This window comes from Acipenser ruthenus, chromosome 16, assembly GCF_902713425.1.
Source record: "Acipenser ruthenus chromosome 16, fAciRut3.2 maternal haplotype, whole genome shotgun sequence".
Classification (NCBI taxonomy): Eukaryota; Metazoa; Chordata; class Actinopteri; order Acipenseriformes; family Acipenseridae; genus Acipenser; species Acipenser ruthenus.
The window spans coordinates 4,878,761-4,891,050 of NC_081204.1; the positions used below are offsets into that span (position 1 = coordinate 4,878,761).

The 12,290-nt window shown below is 37.4% G+C and overlaps 1 protein-coding gene across 1 annotated transcript in view; it reads left to right on the forward strand.

Moving 5' to 3' along the window:
• Window positions 1–12,290, forward strand: part of LOC117412612 (POC1 centriolar protein homolog A-like) — a 46,538-nt gene that overhangs the window by 13,507 nt on the left and 20,741 nt on the right. Inside the window, exons 8-9 of the mRNA XM_058988526.1 lie at window positions 3,555–3,623; window positions 5,841–5,993. Of these exons, the coding sequence (XP_058844509.1) occupies window positions 3,555–3,623; window positions 5,841–5,993 (222 nt within the window). The remainder of the gene's footprint in view (window positions 1–3,554; window positions 3,624–5,840; window positions 5,994–12,290) is intronic.

Here is a 12,290-nt window from a genome sequence, read left to right on the forward strand (position 1 = left end):
TGTTCTGCTCGAGGGTATTCATATTCATTTCCTGCTTACAGTTGCTCAGTCATTAGTTTGTTTGCATTCAGAAAGCTCAGAAGTATCTGCATTTTGTTTGCAGTCGTCTGCTCTTGCCAGCCAGGTAATCCTAGAACACCTGTTTTAAGCAGCCTCTCTTCTATTAAGCACAGAGATCTGTGCAGCATTTTAATGTGTGAGCATTGTTTTTTTTCCCCCATGTTTTTGTTAACAATGCTGTATTTCTTTGCTCAAGCCCTTTGGGTATAGTCTATTTCTGTAACCATCCAAGCGTGGCGTTTAACAATCCAATATAAACATATTACAGTAATAGAGTGTTATGGGAACTAATAACCTCTCCCTTGAGTGAAAGACCTCCTTTCTTGCAAAGGTGGTTTCTTTTTTTGCTGTAAACCTTATTTCTGTGTTAATGGGATTTATTTATTTTATTTTTTTGTACCAAGATTACTTAGCTGAGATGTAACAGTTTTGTTTTTTCATTTGTATCCTGTTCCTGTTGAACCGTGGGATAGGGAGATCATTTGGCTTGCATAAGGTCACAGTGAGTCATGGCCTATGTCTTTGAACCCTTCCTAAAGGATAACATTATTTTATTTTATTTGTATTTACTTTTATCTATACATATATTCTTGTGTACTTGGATAGCGGATCATCTTTTCATATCTTTCATATCTTCTTTGATGTGCAGACTAATTAAACAGTTCATAAAAGTTGTAAGAATTACGGTAATTTTGTACCACAGTATATTACCCAACCAGTTTCAAAACACATTTAAGGCTTACAGTAATTGCAAAGTTCCGTAAGTACTATTTCTTGTATGCCCATTTGCAGGTTTGACTTTTTGATCAGAAGAATTGTATCAATTTCTAATTTCCCCGCAAATCCTTACCCCATTTATCACTGACGCCTCCTTACCATCGTTGCTCAAATACTGTTATGTCATGGGATTTAAAAACCCTTTTTCTACATTTGTTCTCAATCAGTGTGCCTCTTTTTGGTGCTTCAGTAGCCCAAGATCCTCAGTCTGTTAGAACTGTCAGAGGAGTGATTCAGAATGACTCATGTTTGACATCGACTCTGAACACCACAAATGTATAATTAAAACACTTTCTGTTCCTTGGAAATTGTACAGAATGCATCTGTGCCTTTTTATTTTAACTCTTCTCTTGCTGTTTTCCAGAAGTGTGGTTGATGAACAGAAATGGACTCCTTGTTTAAATTGTGCATGTTTAACCCACACATCTGCAATAGATGCTTGTTTTAAAGAAGCGCTAACCAATGCTTTAACATTTTTATTAGCATTTGCAGCATTGTCACTGCTCCCTCATTTCTATTGTTCAGGATGAACACTCTCTTAAAAGTTTAAACTCCTGCAGGAAGCAACTGGCAGCTTTTAATATGCTGTGCTCTATTGCAAGAAAAATCAGACATGAAATAAAGTAAATAGTCAAAGAAGCAAAAGAAAATATGTGCTGCAGATAATTTTCCTAGTGCTTATGAAAAGGTAAGAACGTAGATTTTAAAGCCATGGTTATCACCCCTTAGTGTTTTGCAAGCGTGATTGGACAAGCAGCCTGGGTTTCAAAATGTGGTAAAGAAATTCAATAAAAAATAATGTTGTTATTATCATGATGAGAATTTTTCACTTCTAGTCACGAAGCACAGCAAACACTGGAGACTGCAATGACTTTCTCTGTGCTGATTCAGAAAGACTATGAATGTACAAAATCTGAAAGATTTAGATACTCATCAAGCCTTTAAATGTGAGGGGTGGGGGTGCCTTATAAAGAATGTAAAACTCTCTAATGTAGTAATGATTAATATTTAGCAACTAGACAATTTACAAAAGTGAGCATTGCTATTCTCTAATCCAATAAAATGTTTCTTAAAAATCACCTTAAACCTCTCTGATCTCAATCTTCTTGTAAAAAAAAAAAAAAAATAGACACTGCAAATTCAGTCAACATGTTTTCCCAGTGGAAATGTAGCAGCATAATCATCAGAAATTGAATTATTAATTAGCCTGGAAGAAGTAGTCCATTGCTAATTAATTTCTTCCCTGCTACTAGCATAAAATTATTTTCTGAAATGAAATGTTCCTCATATGCTTAAGAAGCATGAACCCCTATGTAATGGGTGAGATCACTAAACTGGAATTTGAAAGGTGACTTGCATTACATTTTTAAGGAGAATTTGCTGTTTAGCTGGGATTTGAAAAGAGTCTTGAGGGTGGTGGAAATATCTGTTGTGTAAAACAAATTACACGTACTGTATGTTGTATTTATTCTTCTTGAGTTTTGCATTCAAGAAGTTGCAGCGCATTACCACCCACCTTCGTGAAATACATATTTTAAAAAACAAAGCATGACCCTACAGTGAATGGTGGAGCCCATCTTTTCAGGATTATTGATTAAAAAAAAATGTTTCACAGTTCAGCCTTTGTTCACATTGTCAAAATTCTGTACTTCATTGAAAATTAGCTGGAGAAGTAACCATAGCAACTATAAAAATAGAGCATACTGTTCTTTGTTACCATGCCTAAAAGTAAACATTGTGGACGATTCCACAAATGTTTGGCACGTATATATTTTGTAATCCTGGCACGCATTTGATATGAAGACGAATGGAATGCCTAGAGGGAATGACTGGGCTATGGGTTGCATTTTTGCTTTCTTTCTCAGATTCCTACATTGTCCCAAAAGGGATTATAATGCATATAATTATGGGTGACTCACAAACTTGGAAGAAACTAATGGCCAGTAATCGAGCTCTCATGATCCTGATTGTCTTCTCATAGCATTCTGGTGGTCGGAAGGACCCGCCATTATTTGTGTACAGATCCCTGGATACAACATACTGGTTTAAATAATGTGCTACAGATCTAGGACACCAGTACAATCACTGTAAAATAAATACTTAAATGAGATAAAAACAATACAAACTATATACACCTTCATTCCTAGATTGCATGCTTGTTTTAACAATACCATGATTTCAAACATATTTTCTGTATACAGTGACGCGTGCTGCTGTATACTGAGATGTATTCAGCCATCCATAAGCAGCCACTATGAATTTTCTGTTTTAATATGCCATGCAGTTTTTGGCATTACGATTTTATAAATAATAATCCTTGGAAATGGGGGGGGGGGGGGGGGGGGTGCACAGGAAATCAGTTCTGTGCACCTTGAGTACAACCCAAATTGGTTTCCTGTACATGGAGGGGAACGCAGCTCCTGAGGCTTCACAGATTGTTAAATTTGACAAGTGCCAGCTGCTCAGAGTGAAAAACAAGTCTTAAAAATACATTAACATTTGGCGTCAATGGGATATAATTTAATAGATTTGATATTCTGAACTAACAAGTGTATTCTTTGTATTTTTTTAACAGATCTACTGTATACATTACTAGCATTGTGTACATTTGCAATAATAGACTCGACAGTATATATTTTTTGAAATGTTTCTATTGCATGTAATCTTGTATTGTACTCTAGTTTCTGTATTGCTGATATGCTTTGTGTATCTTGCAGGGTCCAGCTACCTGTGTGGCCTTCTCCAGGGCTGGGGATTACTTTGCTTCGGGTGGTTCCGATGAACAGGTGACTGTCTTTCCTTTTTCAAAAAGACTACATTAAAAGTTCAGTGTCTTGGAGATAGCTAGCATCACATGCTTAAGACTGTTACGAGCCACTGCACAAATGAGTCGCTATATCGAGGGCAATATTAGGCCCCTGCTGGTAATGGCAGTCCAAGCCAGCTCTTATACTTTTTGATGGGGCTCTGTTTAAAATGAATGCAGTCCTTTAAAACACAGAATGTGGTGCAGCTCTGGTTTATATTCCCATTTTTTTCCCACTTTCTCTCCCTTCCTTTTTTCATTCCGCTTTTCATCACTCTCACAATAAACAGGGACCTTCCCCCTTCTAACTGATATACTGCAATAATATCACCGCAGTCCCTTTTAATCGGTGCACTGATGAAGGCACGAGCCAAAACTTTGATCTGCTTGACTTGGTTTCTTATAAGTCGTACATGATAATACTGCTCTCCTCACTAAATGCAGTCTGTCCAGTTCTGATCTTGTTGCCTTGTCAGGCTTTAGTCCCTGACCATTTCAAAATAATGTGAAGCCTGTGTATTCAGAGGTCAGTCAATACAGTCCTGTCCTTGTACTATTAGAACTGGGTAAAAAAGCTATTGGAATAGATTGTGAGCACCGTTTAGAACAACACTCAACGCCTAATGCATCTTATGAATATTTATAGGAAGCTATAGATAGCACTCTTGACAATCCTATGAGGTCTCTCTACCCCAACATAGTGTAACTCACAACTTACTGAAACGATTGTGTGTTTTCATTCTATTGAATTAACTTCACCAGTTGGCAACTTCAGCAAATGTCCTTAATTACAGATAAAAATAAAGGCTCCTTACTTCAATCGTTTGTAATGAAAACATGACTTGTAATATAGTTCTTTCAGACTTCGACCAATGAAATCATAATTATGGCACTGCCATGCTGTACATATTACTAAGACAGGTCTAGGTTATCCCTGTGTAGGGATGAAACCTCAGAGCCTCCAGCCTCACATTGCACTGCTTGTTAAAACAAGGACAAACCTTTTTAAAATAAAAACAGGATCTCATCCCTGATTCTTAATTCCCACATTCCAAAGCTCTGAGCCAGCAGTTCAGCCTATGTCCAAAGCCCCAGCAATGAGCACTGTGTTTTAAGTAAACAGGTCATTTGAGTCCTCGGAGCGCATGGTGAAAGAATTTGTTCCATAGATTAAAACACAGAGCAAACCACAGGCTGGAGGATGTTGAGTGAAATGTCTCAGTTGAGTACCTGCAGGATCTGTTTGCACTGCACAGTACTTTTCTTGTTGAAAGATAAACAGGGTTCAGCTTCTTAATTTTCTGGCATCCACGCTAGTCAGCTTTTCCAATTTAGTGAGGGGACACCTGTCTGAAAGAGGGATTCCTTTTTTTTATGTGGTCGGCAGGAAAACAGCTAGGAACGGCGCACTTTATCAACCGTTCAAAATAATATTTTAGTAAACAAACCTAAGTGAAATTAGATGCATGTATTTATTAACACATATCTACTGTGTGTGTATGTATGTATGTATGTATGTATGTGTGTATGTGTGTATGTATGTGTATATATATATATATATATATATATATATATATATATATATATATATATATATATATATATATCTATAATTTTGATGGTAGCAGCTTGTCTTTCTTTTTTAACCAAAAACTGATTTACCCTAGTAGCACAAATAAAATGATTAAAGTAGTGTGCTTCGTAGTCTGTGCCCAGCAAGCTATATAAGCAGAGATGTTTCTGTTTTTTTTCTTGAAAAAGAAGGGAAAATATATGTGTGTGTGAATTTACTTTATTTGGCTCCCATGTTTTACAGTCCCATACTTTATCAGGCAATATTCCTTATCTCTACTTTTTTTAATGTGCCAGTAAATGTTTTATTATGCTGAGCTCTTTTTATTGCTTATTAAATTAACAAGGTTAATTGTGCTGAAGAGCCTCGTATTGTACTCCTGCAGCATAAAGCCCCAGCTGATAATTTCCTAATGGTTTATTTATCAGAGCTTTAAAACACTAGACCTATCTGCATCCACTTCTATTCTTACACTGCATCCCTGAATTCCATTCAGTCACCGTGCCTTGGACTTGGAAACATTGTATTTATAATGAAACATTCTAATGTATATTGTGTGCAAACTTTCAAAGGCATATTCAGTACAGTATCTGAAAGATATTGATAACCCTGTTTTTTCCTCAGGTCATGGTGTGGAAAACTAACTTTGACGCTGCAGATTATGAAGAGGTGTTGAGATCCCAACAAAGAGCCACCAGTGTGAACGGTGCAGTCCAATCCGGGGAAAGACAGTCAAGGTCATCGCTTCGGGCCTCTTCAAGGTCACGCGGAGCGGAGGTAAGAACTTCAGCTGTGTTAGGAAACATCCCGTTTGCTCTAAAGAACTGACTCGCCATGTATAAAGCCTCAGTGAAGTGTCATCATCCCATGAAAAGAGTATTTCCATACGGAGCACAAGCAGAGTGCAAGCTAGTAAGCGGTACATAGTATGTATTTTTTTAAACGATTGGAGACATTCCAAAAGATTTCTAGTTGAAAACGTTTGTCATTGAATTTATTACGTTTCTTTAAGCATTTCTAAATTATTTGTTCTAGTAATAAACAACCTGCTCAATAATTTTTAGTGACTGGTGTTTCTAATATTTTAATTTAAAGTGTACTGTATGCTTTATTAAAAACAGGAACAACGGCTTTGTTTTGTCTGCCATGTACACCTGGACTGGAGTGAAGTTGAAAGGAATGTGTGTAACAAAGTGCTTTATTTGAATTCCTCCAAACATTGAAAGCAGGTATACAGTAAGGAAGGCCTGCAATTTTAACACAATGCTCCTCCGACCGTATCTTTCAGCTTCCCGCACTCACTGGAATCCAAAATAAAGGAAAATACAACCCTGGCGATGGGGGTTAGGGTTAACTCTCTTGGATTGTTAGCAGTGGTCTCAAACTCTGAAATATCATAACATTAGCAATGAAAGAAAATGAGCACTTGAAGAGTGTAAAACATGCCATGTGTGTGTTGCAATGCATTCCAACATTATAACGTAGCAAGGATGTTATGTCACTAAATCACAGAAATTTTGTATTTGAACACACAATAAAATAAGGTCAGGAAACTATTTCTATATGCCTGCAGTTGACATTTATCTTGGATTGCCATATAAAAGCATAATTTTATGGTACTAGCTACATCTGGTTTTAAAAACTGAACCCATCTCCCTGTATCCAAGGTTACGGATTTAAGGCTTTCCTGGGAATCCTGTAACTAAGGAGTCATTAAAGATTGCAAGTTGAGATATCCTGCTTCATTACACTGGAGTTGCAGTACATGTAATTCCCTTTTGAAATGTCTGAATTGTGAACCTCAGTTTCAGTACAGATATTAAAATGTAATTTTAACCTTTTGGAACTACCAGGTCTCTGAACAAAATCTAGAGTTAGAAAACTAGAAAATCAGTCTTCTGATATAGATTATTTAGATAAATATTGAATCATGTCTTTGGCTGAATGTTTGGTTTTGGTGATACTGTCTTTACGAGCTGATTTCATAGCAACAAAAGCACATGAACTTTTGGCAGTAGCTCAGATGAAGGGATTTTAGATTAATGTTGTTTCTGAAGTAATGAACTAAGCTTGTGCATGTTTTAAGCAGCAGGCCTTTATCTTAAGTGCACGTCTGCAATACTCAGGCTGCTGTAGTAGTCCATAGAATTTAGAATGTCGCAACAAGTTCCATTAGCAACTAGTTTCAAAGCAAATATGCACTGAAATGGGGTAGACTTGAAAGGGCATTTAGCTTGCTAAAAAGGGCCTGCATTTTTAATGTGGGCTGGCATGCAGCTTGTATGATGATGCCTTCTTTAAAAACATTATCATTGAGCTAAAAGTGGCTGTACAGAACAGTGCTCTCATTATATTAAAATCCTCCCCCCCCCCCCTTCCCTTCCACTGAATTGAGTCGGTATTCCAGGAAAATGTAATTTGCTCATTAATTTAGTAATACACATTTCTCAGGTTATTTGAGGACTGAGAAAATACACTAAAAGAATTTTGTTGATCAAGGACTAAGGACTGCTTGTTTGTCTAATTAAAAATAGTTTTTAAAAGGAATGTCATCTGTCATGCAAATCTTGATGTAATGCTAGTGGTCTTGTTAAAAACTAGGCTTCATTTATTATTCCTTTTTACATATACCATAATATTTTATTGTCATAATTGTGATGTTTGACTAGTGCTGTCAACTGTTATGCTTGCTTGTTAAATCATTTGCACATTTGGATGCAGCTGCTGTGAACCAAGCCAGAGCCAATAGAATTAGTTTTCTTTGTACCCTGAACAGACACCAGATAGGAGTAGTGATTGCTCAACACATCCCAAAACAATGTCCTTCTGGGGTGAAAGACCCAGGCTTTTATCAAGGAATAAATACTACACCTTGTTTCAATTCCAAACAGAATTTATTTTCCTTTATCTTTTTAATGCTAGCTGTCTCTGTTCTTCAAGATGATCCAGCCGACAAGGCAGAGTTCAGTGAAGAAACAGGTTGAATGTGCAGATTTCTATCAACCTAGTTTGTGACGTGTGCTGCATGCCAGGGCAACAATTTTTGTCTGACACTGCCGTCCTTCTGGGGATTAAAATAAAAGAACCTCATTTAACTAACTTATCCCTGCACGACTGCTCAGTAGACAGTTAAAAGTTTTGCTCTCCATATGGGAGAGTGGAAATGTATTGTGTTAAGACACTCTTTACTTGTTGAACGGCGAAGGAGGCCAGTGGTAATCAGCAGCAGCAGGGATAACATCTCAGCAAGAATACAGTACACACGCATTTAGAAATGATAGTACAGGTGACACGCAACTTCTTCACGTTTTGTGCCATCATGCGTCTTAAACTGCTATGGCCAAAGACACTTCATTTGTGCACTGTATATGTAACTGTTGATGTCAAAAACTGGTTAATTGATAGATTTCCAAGATATTAAGTGGAAAATCCTACAATAGACCTACTTCTAACCTTAACCATGGCAAACACGTTAAAGTTTGATGTTTGCCGCACAATGATGAGTTTGGACTTGAAACCTGTTGGCCTTCCATACATTTTATCTGGCAGCATGTTGTGATGGGTTACCTAAGGTTTAACTTCTTCTGTATTGATAGTGTTTTTGAGGCTTGGAATACTTTTTGAAAGAAGCTGTTGTTTTTGTTAGTATGTTTCTCTAATTTTATATATTTTTCTGTCTAGAGAAATTGGACAGATAGATTTTCATTGCCACCTTTTAATGGTCCATTTTTTTTTGTAACAGAATTATCTTTAAAAATAGATGTGTTATTAAAGAATAATAGCACACCATTAGTTCACGAGCGAATTAAAGAAACTAGAAGTGAATTGGGATCACAGAGGTCTGGAAAGCGACTTGTGGTCTGATTGCAGTAATTTTAATCAGTGGCCAAAAGACTTGGATTACAGTCTGTTTGGTTAATGGCAAAGGATAATACAGTTGAATACCATTTTAATTGACGGCAATCAGTTAACCAGTTCAATATGCAATGCTTTCCTTTTTTCTTTTTTTCCCCTCCTATCTAACTCTATGTGCTCCTTCTCCTGGGTCTCCGTAACACTGGGATGTGGTCTGTCAAGTTAAATGACTTGAACATGTGCCTAATTGCACTGCTAGAAAATCAAGAGATTTTCAATAAACAAAAATGAACTGCCCTCTTAAATAGGCAACTAAGGGGGCATTTGGGTGTACTGATTTTAAATGCTACCCTTTTCTGTTGCTCATTAAATACATCGGTCATACAATGGTGATGTCTGTCTCTTGGCTGAAGCTTCTGATCACTTGTAGAGTGTAGAGTATGGAAGTGCACACACATCCTTCCTGCAAGTCGGTTTCCTCTTTCTCCTCTGAAGATTAAAGCCTTGTAACTACACTCTAATAAACGTGCTCATTTTCATTCATTAGGGCTAGATTGCCTTTTCCTCCTCCTTTTTTATTCAGACAGGCAAGATCTTAAATCTGACCGAACAACATAGTTTTATCAGGTGTCACTGACTGACAGACTCATTGCTTCTGTCTCAAGTCTATCTGACAAGCTGTAATGTCAAGATCTTCACCTACATGTTTACAGTCGGATGATTATATATATATATATATATATATATATATATATATATATATATATATATATATATATTTTAAATTCTATAGTCTAATGTAAGTTAAATAAACCTTTTAAGCTTCCAACATGCTAATTAATTTCACTGCTGAAAATAACGTGGGTTTAACTTAGCTATGTTCTTGTGTTCTTGTGACCTTTGTGACTGTCACCTTCCTAATTTGCCAGCCAGTAACATAAACATTCTGTCTGATAAACTGAAAACTTTTCAAAAAGTCAGAGGCCAAAGGCAATTAATTGTAGATTTTCAGGTGCTGAAGTTGAAATAATTCTGAGGCAGATTGTTTTATATATATCTAATTTTTTTTTTTTTTTTGCACCTAAAAACAGTCCAGTAAAATGTAAATACCGGAGCAGTGAAAGGCAGCATCTTGAGAAATGGAGCCATCTGTCTAATAATTAATTTATTCTCTGTCTCTTTCTCCTTGTTCTGGTTTGATTCAGCCTATGACTGCTGTTTTCGTACAGCAGGGCACTGCGTAATTGACGTGAAATTGCATTGTTGAAAGGATATCTTTTCAATTCACATCCTCCAGAGAGGTTTTGTCTCAGTTGTCTGTTCCAGGTGTGTCTCCTCCAAGTGGAGGTACAGGGTTTACCTCCAGAGGTCACCTGAAAACCTGTCTAATTGGAGATGCATGAAGTGCCTGAGGGCAGCCCCGCTTCTGCGAACATAGAAACCATCTGTCTGTGCAGCAGGCTCGGTTCATTAGAGCTGTGGAGGTGAGCTTGCTTCGCTAACAATGAACATCCGTTACTGAGCAATTCACTGCAGCCTCTGCTCTCTTACAGCGCGTCGTTTTCTTGACCTGCTGTGCCATAAATACAAATTTTGTTGCAGCAGAATTTGCCAGACAATTTCCTGTGTCCTTCATTTAAAGTGTCCCCCTGCTGGATAATCAGATGGAACAATAAACAAAGAGAGCGTGATGCTGTATTAACAGACCCTAGAGCTAGGCAGGGAGAAGGATTATTAGATTGCATCTCATTATTTTGTTTATATGCACCGTCTGTCTAACATGACATAGAATTTCGGGTTTGCATACGAATAGTTCAATCATATAACCATTATCTTGGAGCAGGCTTATCAAGAGGTTGTACATCAAATATGTCTTAATGTATTTGACATGTGTAATGCATGTCAATCCTCCAAAACTCTTCCAAGGAAAACAATCTTCTTCATACTTTTTATTTGGAAAGCAGGTGTTAGCCCTCCCGTTTGTCCCTATTTAATCCCACGCCACAGTGTTAATCCCAGTTTTGGACAGATCTCCCTGAAAGTACAATAGGTGGAAGTTAATGACCAGTTGCTAAATGTTCAGTTTGTTAATGACATGGAGGACTCTGCCTCTGCCCCTTTAAATGGGTTGTGGGCACCAGAAGATGAGGATGAGTGAGTCATTGTCCATTATTCTTTATTTCACAGCTGTATGCCTCCTGATTCATATATACCATAATGTCATTAAAAGGGAGTCCTTACAGTTCTATGGTTTAATTACAATAATCTCTTATGTAGCTATAGGCTATTACAGGACAGACCCATCTCTTCTGTTGGAGGGCAGCTTTTAATTATGCCCCATTTTCTTTGCCGTTTCTTGGAATTCATTATACAGTAGGTTCAGGGTTTATTTATTGACTCAATTTATCAGATGCTAAAGAGTTTTTTTAATATATTATACAGGCTGTAGGAGTCTTGTTCAAATTGACAGTTTACTTTACAGTAAGTAGGTTAATTGTCCTTGCGTCAGGCTTGAAGAGGCAGCCATGCATGTGTGATATGGTCTTTTCTCTTTTTCAGTAAGGGAAGGCTATGTTAGAATATGACTGTAGACTGCAGTTGGAGCATAATTGCCAAATCCAGTTGCTTATAGGTGTGCATTGACATATGGATAGGAATACATTGGTAAAACAACTTGTTTGTTATTGGGCTCTAAAATGCGATGGCATAATGTTACGGATACAGTATGAGCTCTAGACATTTGCAGATGAGGATTCAGAGATGTTTGGAACCTCAGAATACTACCTTGCCACTACCATTGTTTATTTAGCAGACGCCTTTATCCAAGGTGACTTACAGAGACTAGGGTGTGTGAACTATGCATCAGCTGCAGAGTCACTTACAATTACGTCTCACCCGAAAGACGGAGCACAAGGAGTTTAAATGACTTGCTCAGGGTCACACAATGAGTCAGTGTCTGAAGTGGGATTTGAACCGGGGATCTGCCGCTGTGTGCTTGAAATGAAAATGTGCAGGTTCCTACACATTGCCAGCACTGATGTACTTCTCCAGCAGAGATGGAACAATAAGCAGCTGGGATAACACATTTTTCTGTGAAGACCGTAAGGGAAGTGTGAAATGGTTTAGTGACGTACAGTAACGGATTATTTGATGAAATAGTCAATAGGAAGCAGGTTTTTGTGAAGGCGTAATGTAAGGGTGTTACAAATATATCGATGA